Source organism: Accipiter gentilis, chromosome 30, assembly GCF_929443795.1.
Source record: "Accipiter gentilis chromosome 30, bAccGen1.1, whole genome shotgun sequence".
NCBI classification, from domain to species: domain Eukaryota; kingdom Metazoa; phylum Chordata; class Aves; order Accipitriformes; family Accipitridae; genus Astur; species Astur gentilis.
In genome coordinates, this window is record NC_064909.1 from 4,323,809 (window position 1) to 4,347,326 (window position 23,518).

The 23,518-nt window shown below is 38.0% G+C and overlaps 2 protein-coding genes across 3 annotated transcripts in view; one reads left to right on the forward strand and one right to left on the reverse strand.

Annotated features, from left to right (window-relative positions):
* The window catches only part of PIGF (phosphatidylinositol glycan anchor biosynthesis class F), a 22,577-nt gene extending 11,548 nt beyond the window's left edge, over nucleotides 1–11,029 (forward strand). For both annotated transcript variants that reach the window (XM_049833760.1, XM_049833761.1), the window contains exon 6: nucleotides 10,659–11,029. In XM_049833760.1, the coding sequence (XP_049689717.1) occupies nucleotides 10,659–10,772 (114 nt within the window). In that variant the 3' untranslated portion in view covers nucleotides 10,773–11,029. The remainder of the gene's footprint in view (nucleotides 1–10,658) is intronic.
* The window catches only part of RHOQ (ras homolog family member Q), a 22,770-nt gene continuing 5,641 nt past the window's right edge, over nucleotides 6,390–23,518 (reverse strand). The window contains exons 3-5 of the mRNA XM_049833762.1: nucleotides 12,959–13,123; nucleotides 12,115–12,210; nucleotides 6,390–11,366 (exon numbers count right to left, since the gene is read on the reverse strand). Coding sequence (XP_049689719.1) covers nucleotides 11,211–11,366; nucleotides 12,115–12,210; nucleotides 12,959–13,123 — 417 coding nt within the window. The 3' untranslated portion in view covers nucleotides 6,390–11,210. The remainder of the gene's footprint in view (nucleotides 11,367–12,114; nucleotides 12,211–12,958; nucleotides 13,124–23,518) is intronic.

The following is a 23,518-nucleotide window of genomic DNA, read 5'->3' on the forward strand; positions in this document are numbered from 1 at the left end:
CCAAGTTTGTCTGCCTTCAGTCTGGTAGCTTTTATTGTTTATGGGTAGGAAAGGAAAGATGCTTTCCTAGTGTTTTAGTTCCCCTGTAGCTTCCATAAAAGCACTTAACAGAATGCATTTTAAATGGATTTGGATTGATTTGTGGAAATGGTGTGACCAACACACTGTACTAAAAACTTACCTTCTGATTTCAAAGGCAGGCAAGCATTAGCTTTGTAGTTGCATGATAAAAAATGTGAAGCTAGCGTCGCAGATTCTGTCTTTATAAATTCAAATGTCCATGCCATTTTCTTAATATTTTTGTTGGCATGGAGAAGTGATTCCATTAAACATAACTGAAGTCTGCAATTGCCACAAAATGATGAGACATGTTTTCTTAAATGTCCTCAGTGGATATTTTCTTTCCTCAGGTTACTGAACTCATAAGCTCTCAGCTGAGTAGTATCTACCAGGCCTGTTCTTAAGTAGATGGTTTCAAAGGTTTCTTTCAGAAAATAGTATAACAGGCAACACAGCTTTCTCTAATATTGTAGAGATGTTGTGGCTTACAGCTGCAATGGAAAATTGTCTTCCGTAAGTAGCTAATAGACTGCTTTTATATCACCAGCCTTTCTTTACAACAGTGTAATGAGATATTAAAATTTCTATTTAAAAAATAATAGAGGAGTAGGTCAAAACTTTTAAGTTAAAAAAAAATCATGTTTTCTTCCCTAAAAACACTTGGTTTTACTCTTGCAAGATGTTTCATAATCAGGCTGACATAAGTATGTATTGGGACTAGTTAACTGTTGATGGACATGAATGTAACCCAAAAATCAAGGGTTTCATTGAGGCACAATCTCATGTCTTCTTGCAAAGTCTTATTCCTGTTCCAATGAGAGGCATGCACTTTTTTCTTGCTCAGCTAGAATTTTAAAATGGCATGTCACATCTGGCAGGTTTTGTTTTATTTTATTCCCAAAATCTCAGACTTTGCTAATATGCTGTGTATAAAAAGTCCACCTTTTACGCACCAATGATAGAAGGAAAACTTAATCATAAGTCAGTAGGCTCTGATTAACAAAACAAAGACACTGATAGATTAAGACAGATACTTTAAGTACAGTTAATTTTTTACTTTATTTGTCCATTCCCCCCTCCTCCCATAGTAGGAGACACAAGTTTGGTGATGGTCTGGCAGCTCTTTCTGTTTGAAAACTCTTCCAAGTCAATAAAAGCCACACATGACTGACAGAAGTTAAGCTCTATAATCTATAGACATCTTAAAAAGATATTATCTGACTCTTCAGAACAGCAAAGCATCTGCAGAAACCTCAGATGCCGTAACTTGTCACTAGCTGTTTCTGGGCATGAATGCTTCCCAGAGAATTCAGGCAGCAGCAGAAACTGTATGTGTGCATTTCCCTTTTCCTTCACTGTCTCCACCTGCATATCTGATATACTCCCGATACCCAAGTTGGCAGGGGAGTTTCTGACTATCAAGTCCTGCATCAAAGCAGTTTTCCTGAGCATTTGCTGCTATTTTCTTTCCCTTAAGTTCCCCTCACTTCCCCATCACCATTTCTCCACCTTTTACTTTGTAGGGTTTAAAATAGTGTGTATGGGGGACAGAAATCTTGCTTTCCATTTTGGGTCAGAACTGCTTGATCATTAATCATCATGTGAGCAATTCAAAAAGTTTGCTTATCAGTCCTGCAGGCTGCCACTTCAATGGTCTTTGAAAACTGCAGTTTTAAGTGCTAATTTTTTAAGATCTGCTGTATAAAGGGAAATGAAAGAAGTTATTGTTAAAATGTAATGTAGTTTTTAAAGTCAATTATCTTAGCAAAGCAACAGTAAAGCACCAAAATGGTAACAAATCTTCAAGACAGAAATTAACCTCTTTAAAGTAGCTTATTAGAGATCCTATTTACAGCTCTTGAAGTTTTCAATCACCTATTGATAATTTAATATTTTTGTGAAGGTGATCTCTTAAATATTGGTCACCAAGGCACAGAAGAAGGGCGTGGTGGGGAAGGTGTCTTGGCCAGGTATTTTCAATAGTTACCCAGGAAACACTGTTTCCCAGTTCAGCCATACTGACATATATATGAATCGGGTTCTCTGCAAACACTGAACTTCATGCAACAGTTGATGTGAGCCTTTTGTCTTTCTATCCCCACTGAGTAGTATGGATTCAACAACACGGGTATTGAGTTGTGTGTAGTAGTTCTGCATTGCTGTCTCAGAAATATTCAGAGCCAAGAGGCATTTCTATTCTTCAGAAGTTCACTGGGCACTAGCAACAAAACCCCTTTTTACAAGAGTATTCCTTTTGCTACCTGATGTCAGATGATTACAGAAATTCATAGTAGATTCTTTCACTGTAGCAATGAAAGAGAGAAGAGTATCTTTAGTGCAGATTGCTTATCTCCTGAGTGACTGATCTAACTATTGACTTACTGAACATAAAAATACCTGTACATAATGCAGTTGCAGGAAGAGGCTCTTTATTTAAAACAAACAAACAAATCTCCCCAAAAGACATGGACTGTCAGTGTTTTATATAGAACCTAACCCAGCTGGTATGCTTACAGGAACACCTACAGATTAAGTCCCAAGCAAAGTCTGAAAAAAAATCATGTAGATATTAAGGTAGGCTTAAAAGTAATCAGAGCGCAGTCAAAACCAAATTACTTCTAGGCATCCATATGAATAAAGTATTAAGCTGTCATGCTTTTGAAATCAGCTGTTTCTTATATTAGCCTAGAAGCAGAGAGCTTGAGGATTACAGTTTTGGACTTACCCTTCTCAGATCCAAAAAGGGACTTAAACAGAATAGCTTAGTCTTTGGACTCAAGGCCAGCTTTTGAGATAAGAACAGGTTTCATTAGTGATTGTTTTCCTTTTTGTATTTTAGACTTTTTGTTGTAAACAAATTTGTTTTTTAAATCTGTAGTGGAAATGGCTCTGCTCTAGAACAGAAAATGTGGTTTAAATCTTGTTATATGGGCAAGACTAAAGTGGTATTAGCGTTTTAGAGAGCAGTGTTAAGGCCTTTAAGCCTGCTTGTTGCAAAATCTGGTTCTGTTGTTTCTATTGGTTATGGTTAGGGTTCGTGGTTTAACAACATGTTATGGAAAACACAGCTGCATTTGTACCTTTAGCTTCAGACAATTCATTATTTAAGGAGTGTTGTAGACAAGGTGAAATTGATATTACAAGAATTGGATGGGTCAACAACAGTTGAGAAATATGTGATAAAGCAAACCAAAGGATTGCTGCTGCTGCCTTGTGCTATAGCCCTGTGTTGTGGTTTGTCAAAAGTTGGCAAAAACATCCGACATCCAGCAGATGCAGAAATGCACTATGAGTTTGGAATGAAAAATGCTACTGCTATTGATTTAGCTCTGTTAGAACAATCTATTATAACCTGGGGTTTACACAAAAAGTTAAGCACTGTGTCTTGAATTGGTACATTTTTCCACTTGATCAGGATTTAGCACTTTATCAAATCTAGTGTCTATACTTTAAAGTGCAGACAGTTTCTGAGTGTCTACTGTCTACTTTTAAATTGACTGTAGTCCACTTCAGAGAGTGGAGTATGTAAAGCCACTTCTGTGAAGTCAGTTTTGTTCACAGAAATGGCTTCAAATGAAAATGGCCTGTAGTCACTCACCTGAAGCAAATGAGATTGAAGGAAAGAGAGAGTACTAAGGATGCTGGACTTCCAACAGAGCATTGAAAAAAGCTGCCTGCATTTTTCTGCAAGGCACCCATTGTCTGAATTGCCACACTGATAAATATGGCAGTTCTTCTAATGTCACTTTGTTGCTGCTTTGTGGCCTTAAAAGAAAAAGCAATTGAGGGCAACATTAGGTTCATTTTTTGTTAATCTATTTCCCCATCCTTAGCTGTCTGTATTGGGACTAGCATCTTTTCCTGCAATCTGAATAGAAGAACTGAAAAATTATATGGTAGTCATCCCATCATGGTTGAGATATATTAGTAGAAGCTGAGAAGTTTGTAGTACCATTACCTATATCTTACCTGATCAGAAAGTCAGATGTCAATGTTTTTTCTATCTTCCACTAGAATTTGTTTTTAATTCGAAGTACTTCAGACATCTGTGGAGTAAACTTGGTATGAAATTAATCATCAGGAGTTCCAATTCATGTGCTAATGCCTAAAACCAAAATGCTACTTCATCCTGAGTTATTCATACACCAAAGAAAACATTGGTTCTTTACACATACCTCTTGTGACATGCAACAAAACCGAGATAAATACAGATTCCTCAGAAAATCTTCACTTTATTTTCCATGTTTGTTTGAAAAATACTGCATACAGGGGATATTCAGATTAGTGGGCCTGTCTACATTTAAAAATAATAATGCAAAATGCATTTTTTTAGCATACAACAACTTTTGCACTAAGTAAATATTACTTAATAGGAATAGAATATTGTTTTGGAAATAAAATGCCATTAATTATCTGAATAACTTTTCAGAATGGAAATGAAAAATATATAAAGCATTTCTGTTGGAAGTATAAAATATATTGCTGAAAGTCACGTTGGTATTCTGATGATTCATTGTTCTTCATTATTCTGTTGTTGTTCTTAAAGTAACTTTTAAACATAAGTTGGTCATGCCTATTGCCCCCCTGCTAGTTTTCAGAAAAAATTATTTTGTAACTATGCAAAACAGTTGGTCAGGGAGGCCTACTCTATGGTTGTTCCTGGCTCTAGGTCTGCAGAATTAAGCCTATCTCAGACAAAGGTAAAGATAGCTGCCTTACAGGAATGCAAGTTAGTCCCTACAGTAGTTACACTTCTGTACTTAAAGGAAAAAAAACCACAAAACCAAACCAACCACAAAAACACCCCCCAAACTTTTCAAGACTTACTCTGCAAGACATGTTTCAGTTTATTACAAGTGTCAGACTGGTAGAATAATTTTGCCAATGTCTTGAGATTGCTATCTAATTCTTAAACAATTTTAAAAAAGGTTTGCAACACTTAATTATGATCATTTAAATAAGGCTATTTTAGACAACTTTCAAAAGATTTAGAGAGTTGTACATTCACCTCTAGCCCTCTGATGCACAGTGGGTATCTAAGCATTACGCTTTGTTAGGACAGTTCTAGCAAAGAAATAGAAAATAACTTCTTTTGTTACAGTTGCTCAATTTTTTCAGATTGCCTGTTTCAAGTTGGTGATGTACTTTTAATAACCATGTGTGATCCTGGCTTCATGTGTCATATGAGAAATGGCACCTTAAAGCACAACACCACTGTAACAGAAGGGGATCGTTTAGGTGTTACTAGATACATTGTGACACATCCTTTCTCTGCTCAGCAGAGGTAATTTAGTTGCAGAACAAGATGCTATAATTAAAGACCAGAACCTTATCAGCAGGCTTTATATGTGGTGGAACTAGTATTCCAGACACTCCATTCATCATTGACAACAACTGAATTTTGGAAATTGTGAAGTTCCTGTATTTATTGCATGTTTTGATAACAGACTTTTAAAACATGTTCCTGGGTTTACTGGGTGCATGCCCATCCATCCATCTGGGTTTTTTGTAGCATAGTTGTGATCCCTAGTACCTGTTACTAACCATAAAAAGTGACTTTGAAACAATATTCTGCCTACAGTGTTTTCATATCATTAGGTAAAAGTGAAATTGATGTATTCCCACTTTATACTAGATACCACAAACATAACAGGTAGTGCTGATGTAACTCAAATGAGTTGATTGACTGTCATGTAATTTAGCCAATCTGACTGTAAATATTAACCTAGGTACCACTCAGACATTTGTAACCTGAAAAATAATCTGAAGAATCTTGGATACAGTTCTTGGTGGTTACTTGAGTAAGCTGAAATAGGACTATAAACTTTCATAGTACTTTGTTATTCTTAACACAGGTCAGAGAGTTCCCTTCTTGTATTTTCGATCTACTACCTGTTGTGAAAGTTTTGTTGTAAAAGAAGTCGCTTTATGTGAGTAAAGGGGATATAATACCCAGTGGTTTAGGTTTTTTTAAACTGAGGTATAAGTTTGTTCCACTTCAGTGTGGTTATCATTGTTTATTTAATGATATGTTTTCTTAATGTAAACCTTAATAGTGAGATCAAAGGCAGTTATGCTTGCTATAACTTTAGAACACAAATCCACAAAAATAATTTCTGGTTACAAATGCCAGCCTGAAAAAAAAACCTCACACTTTCTTCTCCTCAGCATGTGCTTGTCAACACACACATTCTGTACAGTGTGATAAGACACTTTTAGTTAACACGTGCATGCAACCAAAATAGATTAAAGGCATGTACTGAAATTTTTTAGACAGTACAGACTAAACAATCAGGAATTTAAGGCATGTTAGAAACAGGGAGAGAAAGTAATTGTGCTCATTTATTCAGTTTTAAAATGAAACAAATTATTACATAGCTTTCTAATTGACAGTCAGAAATGGATCGTTTGAAATAGTAAGCATACAAAAAAACTGAGTTTAAGAATATGAGGAAAGCACTCATCTAAAGAAAACAACAAAAAAAAGTAAGTACCGTAGATTGCCCCACTGTATTTGCATTTGTATAATTAAAGTTCCAGCAGTCAGCTGCTTACTTTATAGTATCTTTAAAAACTTTACTAGGGTGTTGCTGCTCTGGCCTATAAGACTCTGGCCTATGTCCTTATCAATGTCTATGTAATTCCTATTACATAGGATGCAAGTTACAGACTTGTAATAGATGACAAAACTATCATGCAGTCAGAATTGTGGTTTAACTAGCTACATGCATAGTAGAGCAGAGCTAGGTACCTTGCTGGGCTCCTGCAACATGCTCTGCTTTCCATGCAATATGCTAAGCATTCTCACATTAGCTTATAGGTCTTCTAAAAAGCACTCAGGAAACTAGCTCATTTGTGTCCTGAAAGGTTGGCAATTCCTATTTTGAGTCCTTATTCTTAAAATGAGTTCTAACATATACTAGAAACCTGGCAGTTCTGCAGTGTCTATTTAGCCAGCTAAGTCCTATCACTGCTGCCAGATGAAAAGGCAAAAAGAAAATTTAAACAAACAGTAGAAGTCAGGACTGTTTTGCATTAACCACTGGCTCATGCTCTGTCCCTTAAAATGCAATCTTTTTGCTTGTTAAGCATGTAGGTGGAGATTTGTTTTTGCCAAGCTGCTGTTCAGATTTCTAGTAATCATATACAGGTTGTTAAAATTGCCTTTTTCTGCTTGCATTTGATATGTAAACTGACTCTTCTTGTACTAGGCTGTGAGGATGGTAGCTGATGCTTCCCAGCTGCTGGGACAGACACAGCATTTCATGACAGTTTCCTGAAGAATGCTCTGTCCTGTGTCTTGCACCCCCACACTTTTCTCTCCAGATCAATCTTCTTCCCCCTTAGAAGTGCAGTTAGGCAATGTTGCCTAACATCTTATTCCCCTGCTGCTGACCCAGCCTAGACATGACATCAATACTGGGATAGGATATGTCAGCTTCCTCATGGCAGAAGGGAGCATAAAGTAGGAGAAACTGAACTGAATAGTTCTTAGGGGGTGAGTGGTGTATTACAAGTTGCATACTTTTAATACAAGCAGAATGGAATCTCTTAGAACAGGCAGATGGATATTAACTGCTTAGAGTTTTATCACTTAGAGGCAGTTCATACCAAGTCAGGGAAGCTAAACCAAGTTTAAGAGATAATATGAAAGACAGGGCAAAAGCAGACTGATCAAGCAAGTCAAATTCATTTACAAAGGTCCTGTGGAAAGTGATCAGGCCTCAGAAAAATGAGGCCAGGCATTTGTAACCAGTAGTTAATGCAAAATAAAGCAACCCCCTTTCATAGATAGACAAAAAGGGCTATTGCAAGAGCTATTACATTAGTGCAGCTGATGTGCTTAAGAGCCACATCTTATCTGTCTTTGATAACCTGCTGCTTTAGATACACCCATCAGTGGTGCTATGGCTATATGTAGCCCAAAGGCCAGCAGTCAAAAATAAAAGGTGCAGAACTAGTATCATTACCTGTTTGTTAGGGTCTTTTTTGCCCTGCCTTGAGGGTTAGAGAAAATAGCATAAGGACAGCAACGCTCTTAAGTCCAGGCTTTTAATTCCTGTGCTTAGGGAGTTTTCAAAAGGCCAATCAAACTGCCTTCAGAACTACTTTGGGCCATCTGACCAGCATAATGAGTACCTGACCTAGTAGCTTTCTGTTCTATGCCACTAGAAGGGATGAGGTGGTGTTTCTTTTCTGTCTCATTCATAGACAGTGAGATGAAGTGTTTTATGGTTTCTTCACTTTGCCCCGTATCTTTGCCAACTGCCATTGGTGAGGGTTGGATTTCAGAGGTCAGAGGCTCATGTGTTAAGTGAGAGACAGCCTGAAACTTCTATAAAGTAACACTTTTTTTAAAAAGCAAAGCAAAAATTGAATGCTTTGGAAGACAGACAGAGGCATAATTAATATTGAAAGTTACATAACTATTGAAAAACCATGTTCCAAGCTGCAGTTCAGTCTGGTAAAAGAAGCTACAACAATCATCAGAGATCCTTTTAATCATACCAGCAGTCACCCACTATACACAAAATACCAAAAGGTACAGGGTCAATGGATCATCAGGGATATTGACTCTCTAGTTAAGGGAACATGAAAAATTCGGAGTCCAACATCTACCTATGCTTCTGAAAAGCAAATAGGCAACTACAGATTCACCTAATGTAGGTAAAATTTAATGAAGGATCATTGATCACTCAGAGAATTTGATATAAAAAGACCACTGAGTTATGAACCCTCTGTCCATAGTTTTATAGCTATTAGAGTGGTATTTGACTTCACCAGTGGATAAGAAAGTACAGCTCCTGTTCCAACTGAATGTTACTGAATAAGCAGCTGGGTTGTTTTGTCCTTTAGACGTGTAATATGCAAAATGCTAGAAATAACTTCATTACATTTCATCTAAAAGTTGAAAAGATCCACCTGAAGTGTAGGTTTAGCCAAGGCCACAAACTCATGTGAGTTTTAAATACACATAGTGTCTTACCACGTCAAAGGTTCTCAAGGCTTTTTATAGAAGATCTACAATACCACTGTTAAATGAATGAAAACAAGCAAGTCTTTGGTTTGAGAGGCAACAGCCAAAATATTCAGCAACAAAAACAAGTAGCAGAGACAGAATGTCCAGAAAGGGAAGAATGAAACAAGGTCAATAAAGAGTACCTAAGGCACCTTGTTTATAGTCATCTTTGCTACACTCCTTAAGACCTCCAAATAATATAAAACACTGCAAATGCTAAGGAATGTGAAGATGAAACAACTGAGGAGACTGTGAAGATGAAACAGCAGAGGACAAAATATGTTACTCTTATTCCTAGTTAAAATTCTCATGACCAAAGGATGTGAATAATTACGTTTTTCCAAGTGATAATGAAGTAAAGAGAAGAATCAGAGCTAGGAGGAACCAGTACCATTAAGAGTAAGTTCATTCGATATTCATGAATTGCAAGTCAAAATGAAGTAGAAAAGAAGGCTGGACACAGAGATGTGGATATTTTCTTTAATGTCTAGTGCATTTCTCAGTCTCAAGTATGATAGAAGGTGGAAATATCCCCCTTAATTTAAAACTTAAAAAAATAGGAGAGTGCAGTCTGTACTTGCTTCAGGAACGTGCACTGTACAGCATGAAGTGCAAAATTGTCCTTGCAAAAAAAATATGCAAAGGAGAATTTTGAAGAGGGATGGGAATTCAGTTTATTCTACAATAAATATTTTTTATCACTAACTTAGTTGAGACTTTCATCAAATGCAGTACACAGTTGACTGGTAATATAAGCTACATCTGAGGACAGACCAGTTAAGTTTTGTTTTGGCCAATCGTCCCTGCAAATTAATACCAATTTTAAAAAGAAAAGGGGGCAGGGGGAAAATCCCATTACTTCTTTGCCTCAGTACTAGGTGGTTTGTAAAAGTGAGTCAGCTGTATTGAGTCAGTTCCCTGTTCTTATACTAGGACATAAAGCTTTAATTATAAGCTCTCTTTAGCATAACTTGGTTTACTACGTTTGCTGAACTGGGTGCGAGATGTTCAGTCAGTTTCCAAATTTATGTTCCCTCCCTACTGCTAGCTGGAGGGAAATTCATCTGTTTGCCTACTTTTCAAGACAAAAAAAAGAAAGAAAACCCTCTATACACTTCAGTCTCTGGCCTTATTGGGATATTCATTCATTTATACACACCTCTAAAAGTTTCAGAACACCATGGGAGATTGGAAGGAGAGATTGCCAAGAAATCTGTAGATTTCCAAATGTGTGCAGCAGAACAGGAAGTTAGATTAGCTGAACACTTCAGGGAATATAAATACTTGTAAGTTTTTTCCACACAGTTTTGGGAATATTGAACTAAAGTCTGCAATAGCCAGAAGCCTGGTTACATTTTAATGCATATTAATTAAAACCTGTACAACAGCATTTAGTGTTCATGAAGATGATTGTTTACACTTTTGGCATTTTTAGGAAAGCACGTCAAGCTTTAAAGTAGAATAAGACTGTACTGTCTTTTAGTACCTAGATTACACTGAGAATTTGTGCTCACGAAGTACAAAAAAAACCACAAACATTTTCCTCATTGCCTGCTTTTACCTTGTGTTCTCCCCTCAGGTATGGCCCATTTCCTGTTCCCTTGGAGCTACCTTTGGCTATATGGCTGGTCTGATTATTGCACCTTTGTGGATACACTGGAACCGGAAGCAGCTTACATACAAAAGCAGATAACTGGAGCAAAGAGAGAGACAAGGTATTTCTTTGTGCAGATTCCATACAGACTGTGCAAAAGTTGTTTTTTTAAGAGAGAGAGATATACGTATAGTCAAAGCAGAAGACTATCCAAATTCAGAGTATTTCAGACCAAGCATCTCCACTCAATAAAATCAAACAGATGCTGTTTCAGCATGGTGCAGTTTTTGCTTCCTCTAGACTATGTAACCCTGAGAGATTGTACCTTCCAGTCTGAATAAAATATTTCTAACAGATGTGGTGGCTTCTTATTACAAGTTCATTGAGTTTGATTTTATTCCTCTGGATTTCACTGGTTGTAGAAGGCAGAAATGTAGTTTTAGCTTTCAGACCTGTAAGAAGTTTGCTGTGTACTTAATGCATTGTATTTAAATTCAGTAGAATTTCACAGTAAGTCTGGCCATTGCCAAATATATCTCACGTGATCAAACAGCAGTTTATGCATCTTGAGCCTATTCTCTTCTTCACTGTATGTTTCTTTGGAGTTAGGATCGCTATAATAGCTTCATCAAAAACGGTCTTCAGTCCTTTCTGTGTTAAAGCTGAACACTCCACATAGCAGTAGGCCCCTATCTGTCAAGAAAATAAGTTAATTCAATACTAATGTATTTTAGATGTTCAGTGCTATCTGTGCACTTCTGCATTTTTTGTTTTTTTTCTATAGTGACATCACAATGTTTGGCTGTGATCTAGAAAAATTATCTGCATGTGCATCCCCCTGTGGGAGAAAAGAAGGTTTGTCTTTTAGCCAAAGATCTGGAAAGTATTTAAGTTGGTTTCATTTATAAAGGAAGCATATTAAACAAGCTCTTTGGATTAGCAGTGGGGTCCTAAGGTATTTTTGATAATTGAACAGCAAAAAAGAATTACAGAATTACATGACCAATTTATGTTTCAAAAATAAGACTCTATAAATAAGTGTCCTGATAAGCATTATCCACACAGTGTGTTAAAATGGTAGTATAGCATTCTCAAATAATTTCTTGAAGATGCTTCCAACACTTTGCTTGAGCAGGAGAGGTCTCTTCCAACCTCAACCACTCCATGATTTTAATTCTCTCTGACTAATGCTTATGTAGTTTTTACAAGTGTCTACACAGAAAGTTAGAACTATTACTAATAGGGAAGTGCTATTACACAGGTCTGCTTGTTAGCTGTATTCAACAAAGTAAGTAAATACTGTTAACTGGTAACCAGTCATAAGGTTTCATATGTGACTGGTAAAAGAAATGGGCAAAGTAGTAAAGGAAGAAAAAGTCAATTAGAAATAGGGTTTTTTGCTTCTTTGCTACTTGGTTTCATTTAGGAGTGTCCGGTTTACCTCTTTTGCTAACTTCTGTCCTTGCTCCACAGATATGGGCTTCTCTTTCATATCATTCAGTCTTGCCAAAGTTTTTGGATCATCACGAAGATCAATCTAGCAAGAAAGATTGCAGTTATGTTGGAATACTTTTTCTAAACAAAAGTCAGCAGGCTATATGATACCCTCTTTTTAAAGCAGAATAATTTAATGGAATATTACATGTATAAGAATGGAGTCACAACATGACTCAGATCATGGACCCTTCCTGATCCAAAAGCCCTGGAAATTTAAGCTGTGAACTACTACCTTTAATCCAGAAGGAACATACATTTATTTTGTAATTGAGCTCTTCAATTAGATGTGATCATCTTGGGATACCAGAATGTATATCCAGCAGTGGCAGAAAGATTAACTCAAACGTAATACCAGCATGTGGGTCACTTTGTAATTGAAGCCCAGTCCACTGCCCACAAGAAGCAAGAGGATATTGTCTCACTTCTCCCCTTGCTCCTTTGCTTCAGCAGGTACTGGATATGACCAACAGTTGTAGACCCAAGTAATTCCAGTAACATGGGTAGGAACAGACAATTTTATTCCCATTACTTTCTATAAAGTCACACAGAGAGATGTAGCCAATCTCGCCACCCTGTTTACAGTGAATCTATTTTAACAAAATGGAGGTAGCTCATTAGAGAACAACAGAGATCTAGGTTTTTCTGCCACTTGTTAGGGTCATTCTTCCAAAGCCAGGAGGAGGTGCGGCTCAGGTCCTGTTGGGTTGGGCCTGAAGTTCCAGCCCAAAGAAAAGGCACCATACAATGATCTGAATTGTTTAAATAAAGTAGAACAGAACCAGATATACCTGTGTTCCTACTAGTAAAAAGGGAACATTAGGTGCATATTCCTTCAACTCCGGTACCCACTCTTCCTTCACATTTTGAAATGAAGCAGGGTTTACCACTGAGAAGCAGATAAGGAAGACATCGGTCATAGGATAAGATAAAGGTCTCAGACGATCATAGTCTTCCTGAGAAAGAAAAATTCTGTTATCTGCAATATTAAATTGTTGCTTGTATTTTGTTAATTTTAACAGTTACATTCAGAAACTGTATTTGCATTTCAGGAATTTTGTTGAGGCAAACTTTATGAATGTTTACAACTATTCCAGGTTAGTTAGTGTGGCTGTTAGAGCAAAATCTGCATATGAGGGTAACTATATGTGAATATAAATATTTCAAAAAGTGTGTTAATGCTGATAGAAACTTACTTCTGTACAAGAATATACAGAAGACTACCTTTTAAAAAGTTTTCACTTAAAGAAATAAAAAGGCTTATGGTTCAAACATACTTGCAGATCAAAGTTTAGCATTTGTTTAACCAAAAAGAAATAAGCAGATGTGGCTGCTATAGGTTATACAGGTGATACAAAGGTAGGCTAGATTAAGGCTATTTAATGCACTTAAATGTTCTCTTTTGGATTGTATGTAGAGGTGATATTTAAAGCTCTCCTTAGAATTTTCTTTCTGTCTCTTAGAAACCTTACTGTCCTGTTGCTAGTGATCAGGGCAGACAAAGTAAGGATTGGAAGGGACCTCTTCTGTCCAGACTCTGCTTTCTGTAAGCAAGCCCAGCAAAGAGTGGGAAGGAACAGAAATTAAGGATGAAGAACACTATCAGGGGAACATTAATGCCCTTTTTGGGGGAAAGTTAGTGTGAAAAGATTATTATTTGGGTCATTTAGAGCCATAGCCAGGGCATACAATACTGTGGCAACAGAGGTACCTAGGAGCATTGCCCCTATTGTAAAACAAGAGTTCTCTCTAGCAAGAGAGAAAGTGGATTTTGCCCTATTTTTTAGCTAAGAGCAGGAGGCAACATGCCCCAGCTTCTCTCTGCATGGCTTCCTTTGGTCTATGGCAGTGAAACAATGCCTTATCATTCCTACATTACTTTTTCTTTTTTTTTTTTTCTTTTTTAACATAGATAACTAAGACTGAGCCCTGGCATTGCAGAGACAGTGAAGAATGCTGGGTGGGTTTATACTTCCTCTTCCACAATAAACACCAGTTTATTATGGCTGCTGCAGCAGCCTCCCTCTTCCCCCATCTTAATTAAATCTCACAAATATTGGAATGATTTGTTCATTAAATGTAGAGACAGAAATGTAATTCAACTCCACGTTTCAGACAAGCCAGAAAATTAAATTTTCATCTCCTTGGCAACAGTCACATTACCAGATTATTAACCTATAGCTGCACCCTCAAAAAAGCCCTTCATTGATTGTTAAGTTTTAAAGATAGTGTCACTAGAATTTCAGAAAACGTGTGAGAACTTCCTCAGAACAGTTTCTGCTAGACCCATCTTTTCATTTGGAAGTCAACAGCTATGGGAAGAGGACCATTACCCTCACCATGAAATGGATAAAAGACAAGCACTGGAGGAGACTCTGCACTAGCAATGAGGTGACCATTGGCCAGTACTCTTCGGTGTCTGTTTTATAATATCTTATTTGTAATCGGTATTCTCGTGCCATTTTGATTATACACTCTACTGCCAGTCTTGTATGCTCTTCAGTTTTGTCAATTAGCTAGATCATGCTTAGCTGTAAACATGGACTCCCAATTTCACAACCACAGTAACTGACACTACTGTGAAACTACAACATTTGACAGGCCTTTCTGAAGATCAGTTGTTTCCCTTCTAGTGTCAGGCTCCTATCCTGAGTCAAAAGAAAAAAACAGTAACCGTGTCTTCTCCACATCTGTGGACGTTCATCATGGAAAGCAGAAATAACTTTTAAGAACATCACAACAGCAACTTGAAACTATTCAACATTCAATTCTTTTTTTAAGCATCTCTTTTATGTTTCACTTCTACTACTGAATATAGTTAGATCCTGCTCAGGATTGCCACTCTGTTTTCTGGGGTGGAGATCAAAATCCTAAAAGAAGCTTCCCAACTGCAAATTACACTGGTCCCTGGAGTACAAAATCTGCATGCAAGAACACGCAGGCAGATCCGTCAGTTGCTCTCAAATTCAGTTCTACTAAACTGTAGGTGTGGTATTACAGAATAGGTTTTCTTAAAAAAAAAAAAATTAGTTTAAAATTGTATTTTGGTCCTACCACCGAAACACTGCCTTCACTACACTCAACATTTCCAAAAATCTCACATCTGAGTTACAGTAACTAGAATATTGTCAGCATTAAATGCTGGAATGGAGAAAACATTTCACTGTCACCAGAAATTACTGTTAGTCCATTGACCTTAAAAAATCTCTTTAGTTAATCCATTTCAAATTACAGACGGACCTTTTATTCATAGCAAATACTAATCATTTTCTGATCTCAAAGCTGAGTTACATTTGCATGGTTTACTTCAAAACTTCCATATTTAGTTTATCTTTTTAAATCCCATTGGATACAAATCCTTGTACATTTAGCCACATCTTGGTACTGCACCTTACTTCCCACATATTCATCAGCAGTCATCTGGGAGTGAGCAGTGTTACTGCTTTTTAAGGCATGTGCGTTGCTGAACTCCTTCCCTGTCCCTGCATCTATTTATATGCCTTTTGATTTATACCCTGTCCCATCTGCACTGGGCAAGCCATGGGTCCATCCTGTGTAATTAAGAAGTTAAAATGAAGGCAAGTACAGTGTGATTGGATACATCATGTATCGTGGCCAAAGATGTATGTGGTATTCACTACAGTGACTTCACTGCATTTACACTTACTTAAATTAACAGAGAATTTGGCTATATCTGCCAATCCTGCTGCTTGAAACAAGTCAGTACTGTCAGGTTCTCCTTTAAGTCTTGTCTGTACTATGAAAATTAGGTTCATGTTAATACTAATAATGGCAGATAATTCTAATAAAGCCTCCCACCACATGGTTAGACTGGTCCTGGGTTCTCCAAGAGAGACCCTGGCTTAAATGTTACCAGCATGGCCATCTATGCTTAAAGACTCCTGTTCCCCAACAGCCCCTCAGAAATAGCAATCAAACATGAAAACTTTCTCTGATGTATTGGGTCTAAATAACTGCTGCACTTGGCAGAAGAATCTGAAATACCAAATGAATTTAGACTGAAAATTAGAGAAGCCTGGAAAAATCTGATTGCTTCAACTATAATTTATTTCCTGAATCTAGTGTAAGGGAAATAAATGTGGTTTATTCTAAAATTAAATGCAATGGTGAAATCTAATTATACTCGCCAGTCAGTATAAATTCTAATTTGAGTGCATGTACACAACAGACTGTACAGCAATTACACTTCCAATCTAATTGGGGGAGGCACTGTGTGTATATTTAGGCATTAAAAATATTTAAAGAATTTAACTGGAATATTTTAAGAATGTGAATTAGATGGGTAAGAAAGCCACTAAGGTTCAAAATACGCAATACAAGTCTCAAAAACTCCAGGCTGTAATAATGAAATGGCTCATTCTCCAACATACTCTGGACTTTTAAACAGAATTGTTTGCTGTTTGCTGAAGCAGTTGAATACAGATAGAAAAACATGCTGAAAATATGATTTGTAAAAGTATGTTGGCTTAATTAACGTTACATGGAGCTGCACATTGCAGCAGGACCATTCATCATTTACCTAGTATCTCTGTGGTAACCCAGGACAGCTGCGAATACAGAACAGACATGGGAAAGGAGATAAGGAACTAATGTCTTGACTTAGCTTCTCAGCTACAAACTGGGAAGGACTGTTTGGGTTTTTTGTTTCGTTTTTAAGAGGGGAGAATGGAAATTCATACTTTCAAATTTTCATTTTGCCCTAGTTTTTATATTCTGCAGGTAAGTCTAGCATTGGCTTTATCTTAGCTCCTTAAAATCTCTCCTTTAGGTCTCTTTTTCCATGTTACAGTATCTCATAATCTGCCTCTAAGATTTTCTGCTGCCTTGTACTTGAATACTGAATCGCTAATTTTCATTGTTCAGGTGGATTTGTTTTAACATGTTCAAAATTTGGCTACTTCTTTTCCTGACGTTTACCTGCTCAAAAACAGAGGTCTTGAGGAACTTTTTGTATGCAGACTGAAGAATGGTATTGCAATTCTGCAGCATTATGTTCTTCTTCATTTCAAGGGTTTTCTCAGACTAAAAGCAGAATGCAGTGCCATATTTCAAGCTTACAATTGATTTTGAACTAATACTTTTGCCCAATTCCACGGATATCACCTGAGAGACATAGTTAAAAACACACAAACTGTATTCCTAACTCTGCCACTGACACAATATGTAGCCCTTAGCAAATTATTATCCTCTCTCTACTTGCATCTTCCCATCTGTAGGGGATTGCTAGCTTAATAATGCATTAGTCTTTGTCAAGCACTCCAAAAGCCTTTGATGTACGTAGCTTATGTGCAGTGGGATATTTTTTTTTTAAAAAAAAAGCTAAGACAAAGTGAAGTCTAATACTTTCTGGACAACCTCCTTGACCCACAAAAAGCATTATTTCCTTGTATTAGAAAACAAAAGAGGTGCAGGCATGAGATCCCATAGTACCAGAGTGCCTGTAGCTCCCCTGTTTTATGGTATCACACTCCTCCCTGCCCAAGTTAAAGTGATGGGGACAGAGGTCCTGACCCTCTCTCAGTAATGTAAGACCACAGGCCTCCTTCTCCTCTGGAATGGTATTAGGGTCTCTTTATCCAATTTGGAGAGATGAAAGGCAATTAGAGGAGTCACCTTTGCAGTCAATACCTTCCCACACCTTGACCAAGACCTTTGGGGAAATTCATACCTCTCAGATCTACTGTTACAGGTAGCAAAGAAGATGTTAACCTAGATCTGTTTGATTTTTTTTTTTTCCTTGCAAATATGAGGGCTACAGTCTTTAAGCAAACAGGAGAAACCAAATTCTGGTATGTCATTAACATTGTGGCAGGGGCCCTGAGCAAGGTATGTCATGCTTGTGTTTCAGTCCAGGCTCAGTGTTTTGTATTCTGACAGAACTGAAGTAGTTAATGATTTTATGTGTTTTGCAGCTTAGGAACAAAATTTTAACAATACATCTCCAGTTATATCATACTGATATACTCTTATAAACAAAGGCTAGGCCTATTTCTGTTCTCTTTTGAGAAGGTATAAAGTGGATGGGAGGGAACAAAATAGAGCTTGTGCCACTGGAAGAAAAACTGGAGCTCAACAACTCTAGGTTTGTGATCTCTTGTGTTAGCAACCATCTGTTGCTTTCAGAGCTTACAACAGCAATCATAAGAGGGAGTTCTCACTCCCAACCATCTGTTTTTAGAGGGGAAGCCAAAAATAGACATCAGGCAGAGTTGCTAGAGGAATCCAACCTTCATGCAGGGAAGGGTAATCACTACTGCTGCTCAGAGGGTCTCAGTGAGGCACACGTATGTAACTAGCTGGTTTCTGCGGAGCAAAATCCCAGCTAAAAGTCCAAATTTTAGCCCATTTCATATTAGGTCTCGGTAATGACAGTCCAAAGTCCTCTAAATATGAATTGCCATGCTTTAACTTTTGAACTGAATTTCAAAGCTATCCTTCAAGACTGCATTTTTCATAGTTTTTGTCCCTGAAAATAAATCTGTTTCAGAAGGCCCCCTGTAATATTTCAGAAAACGTTAATAAGTGAACCATAATGACTACTGTATCTAACATGTGCCCTAGGGACTTGGTACCAGCTCACAGTTACCCCAGTGGACACATCCTGCCATCTCCCCCAGATTATTTAGAATTAAAGGCTGATGTGCAGTAAGCACCAGGCAAAGCCTCCTAGAGCAACTGCCTACTCCACAGAAGCACACCAGGAAACAGACTTCACCCCACTGAATCACCCTGTGGTTTCTGATTCTACGAGATGCTTGGGTGGGGCAGGAGAAAGAGGGAAGTGGTCTGTGCTGCCCCTTGCCAAGCACAAGCTGCTTCCCTGGCTAAGAAACTCTCCAAATTTTTTCAGGCTGGGCTGTATAATGCTGTAACCCTTTGCAAGGAAGGAGGGTGGAGCGTCCCCAGGATGCTGGCTTCCTGGCACTGCCACCCACAAGGCACCACTAATGCAGGACCACTTGGAAAACTGCAATTTGGTCTGACACAGCATTGCCATAAAACATCTGCTTGTCCAATTCTGCAACCCAAGTCCTGTTAACACTGATTGCTACATTTTTATTTTCAGTCGCCTGCGTCTGTAGCCACTAGCTTCTGAACACGCAAAACAAGATATGGTGATTATTCCCTGGCTGCAGGGGAAAAGTGCACTACAGACCCTCTGTCTCGTCACAGGCTTCTGGCGATATAGCTTGCATTGCTAAAGAAAGCAGAATTGTCCTGTTGTGGCTTGTTCGCACAGGTTTCCTAGGGAGTGCAAAAAGCTGCCAATTTGGGCCCAGCATCTATTTTTAATTTATAGAAAAGGCTGCAAGAATGCAGGGTAAGTGCTCTTCCATTGTATTCTAAAAATGAAGTAAGCTGATCTAAATCCATCTCTAAATTCCTGTGAGGAGGACTGTTCAAAGGAGGTATGAATTATACATTGAAAAAGCCCCAGGTCTGTGAATTACAGATTTTTATTTTTTTTTTTTTTTTTTGACAAAACTTTCCTTCTGGCATATTTGAGGACTGTGCAGCTGCTTACATGTCTGAAAACCTTTTCTGTATAGAGAGAAGTAACTAGCTGGAAGCTGGAGCCTAGTAAGATGGATTTTAGAGCATTAGAGACAAGGACAGAATATTCCTTTAATTATACACCAAATTGCCTTTAGGCAATCAGAATTGATCCCAGTCTTAATGTGGGATTAAATACTGTCCAAATCCTACATCTTGCCATGTGGTGATGCTAAACTATTTTCCTAGACAGTCTCAACAGAACACTCCTTCTCTCCACTCCATCACCAAAGGAACTTCAACTTGCTGGCTTCTTCATGGTTTTATAAAAGTGGAAGTCCCTGAATTTTCTCTGTAAGACTTACTATCTTAGCATCTGTAACAACAGAACATGGATTCAACTGACTGCAAGCAGTATCATCAAGCACAATTTTGCTTAAAAACCTTGTATCAGTTGCTTATCCACTGTGGAGCTCTTAAGTAGTGGCAGAGTAACTGCCATGGACAAGTCCTTTCACTCCTTAGCCATGAGAAATCACAAGGTTGTGGTGCGTTCCTGTGCTGGTTCCTTTCTCACCAACAATGACCTCATGAACAGCACTCTTCCCACACAGGGTTTCCACTTTGTCCAGGAAAGGAATTCACTCTGGTTTTGGTGACTGTAGCCATGAACAATCAGGATTTTCCATTATTTCAGATATGGGCAAGCAAAGGAAAAATACAAAATTCACCCTGGCTCAGGGGATCTGGTCAGATCTACCCTCTGAAGAACCTGCTCTTTGTAAAGATAGGTTCTTTCACTTTGTTTTTACAGAGGAATGTGACCACCAATAAATCTGTTCTCACAGGGAAAACAGACTATGGAATAAAGATGGTTTAGTACAGTTCTCCATATCATATCAGACATGTCTTTTCATTTACTAACTATATAAATCCTGCCCAGACAAGAAAGACTGATCAGTTAGGTGTCCCGTTCCCTTTCACTTTTTACAAATAAACCCCAAACCCATGTTCTTCAGTCCACTGTTGAGCAACAGCTTTGTAAGGCAGAAGACTAAGCCTTCACACTGACTCCTCATGATTAATTCCCATAACGCAACTTCTCAGAAGACTAAGTGCCAGAGTACTGGTGCCATCATGTGCACATTGAATAAACACATAACGGTGAAACAATTTTTGGAATTAAAGGAGTTCCTAAGAGTATTCTGCATCTTATTTTATGTCAAGTCCCGATTTGTCAGGGCTAACAGCTTCCATGGAAGAAGGTAGTAAAACACTCAACGATTTCACTGCAGCAGATGTTTAAGCATTTGAAAAACTGCCTACAATTTTTCTTTCTTAAGTGAGGAATATGTAAGCCATCTCACTCTCACTGCCCATGGCTGGGCTATCTGTTGGTCATAGCTAAAGATGCCACCCAGTTCATGCCTGGTATCCATCCCTTATTGACTCCACCACTGCATCCCAAATGGAAATCAGACCAACAAGGAACTAGCATGAAGACCTACTGATGATCTTTTAGCATTCACAGCTATATCTAATTTAGAGCGCAAGCTGCCTGAGGCACTTTCAGTCTGTGTTTTATTCAGATGAAGCAGTAAGCTCACCTAGAATGCTGATAGATGGTCCTTTGCTCTGGAGAATAATGCTGCCACTTGCACTTTTATACACACACCAGTGAGTGCCAGCCATCGCAAAGAATTATTGCACATGTGCCACAACATGGATGCAGCACAGAGCAGGACTAGAACAGACTGAGGACAGTAGCCGCTAACACATCAAATGACACAGCCTCTTCAGATCTGCTCCAAGTGTTGTGTAGCGTTCAGACGCATTTTTCTTAACACAAATCATGCAGTCGCCAATCCAAAACAATAGACTGCTTATAAAACCACAGAACAGAGCAGTAAAAAGATACAGTTCCCCTCCTCTCTTCCCTCATTTTATATCTTCTCTAATTAGAGGAAGGGCAGTTTTGTTAGAAATGTAACTGCTAATTTGGAGGTTTAAAAAAAAGTCCTGAAGCTTTGTCCCAAAGCATCCATTTTAGTAATGTTGGCTTTAGTAATTCACAATAAAACTGCAGGATTTGGAATCAGTGTGCTTTATACTATTTCTTAAAGCCCAGGTTCCTAGAGTGTCATGATTATATAAAGAAAAATCACATCCTTTTCGCCTTTAAATGAAAGATAAATTTCTAGTACCACACAGATACAGAGAAAACTTGAACACTTGAAGCCCAAAGGCTTAAAGAAAACCCACATCCAGCAAAGGGCAAAAGAAAAAGTCTCAAACCATTTTGATTTCCTAGGTTTTTTAGGTGGTGGTGTCTGCGGATAGAAATAGCTGACTCATCATTTTGAATGCCTGGGACTGACAAAACCTCAGTATTGCTGAAGTTTTACATCCACTTTGTCCATGGGTTCTCAATAAAGGAACTGGAACAAAGCTTACTGAAATCAGCAATGGGGTGCCTGCTAACACAGAGCTCTGGATCAGACCCTAACGCACATTGTATATCCTTTTGCATTGCAGGTCTGCGCTATGGAGGCAGTACTCTAGTCTAAATTATCTTTAGTTTGTTTTAAGATGTCTTTGGAGGCTGAGTCAGGAGTTAGGCTATAAATGAAAAATATGCATTTTTTATACTTTTCATATTTACCAAAATATAAAGAGCTCTTTGCAAAGGAAACGGATTCAATCAAGAAGTCTGACTACGGACCTGCCGAAAACTCCCAGGGTCTCATATGTTCTCTATCAGAAAAACTCTGCCAGTTCATGCCACCTTACGCAGTTGTCCCTATTCCATCACTCTTGCCTCCTGCAATATAGCTGTAGCTTATATGATACTCAAATGAGTACAGATGCACACACCATCTTAAAATGAAGTCAGCAAGTAAGAGGATATACAATAACATTGTGCTGGAAAAGCAATAATTATTGCTTGTATTCAGTGTTGCCTTTTTAGCTGGTGATGTTTGGATAGCAGTGAAAGATGTCACTGTACCTCGAAGAAATTATAAATGAGTACGATTCAGAGAGAACTGTCACAAACTAAACGATATCTACTGACTTCTAACCCAGGAAAAAGGGATATTTACGTGACCACATAATCGATGTTTAGCAAGAATCTCTCTAGGCCAGTAGTCTTCATAAAAATGTGCTTTTAACATATCAAAAATTGAAGTTTCAGAGAACCTCTCAAACTTGGTTTGCTTTGGGTTCTTTACTTTGGTCTGCCATTAACTTACTGTTAAATTGGCAAAGACATTCTGGATCTACATTTTCAAACACATCCCTTATATTTGATTTTAACATAACTCAGTGCCGCTATTCGGAAGTGCTGTGGGGCTTCTGACACACTGAAAATGAAACAATAACTGTCCTGAGTTTCCAACATGTATTTAGTGGATCCATTGGGGAACTCAGAGCAGCATCTCCTATCCTGAGACTCCCCATCTGGCGACAACAATACTTACCAATCTTTACAGGAAAGCCACAATGCTTTCAAAGTGTGAGTCACAGCTCACAATTAGGTGTCTGAACGTAAGCTTTGCACTGCTATTATTATTATTGTTGGAAGGCCATTTTTAAAAGCAAATCTGAAGGTACAAGTCCCCTTCCTTTTAAAGGGAAATCCTGTCTTTGCTTACACACTTGTCTACAGAACTCTCAAGGTAGAGATTGTAAGCTCAGGCACTTCACCTCTTTTTGCGTTGGAAAACTTAAATTTCGAAGGGAGAATCTAGGCAAGTTTTTATTTTATCTGCATACATCCAGTTGTTGCTGCAGAGCTGTTAAACCTACGTGGCTGGCAACATCCTGAAGCACAGAGC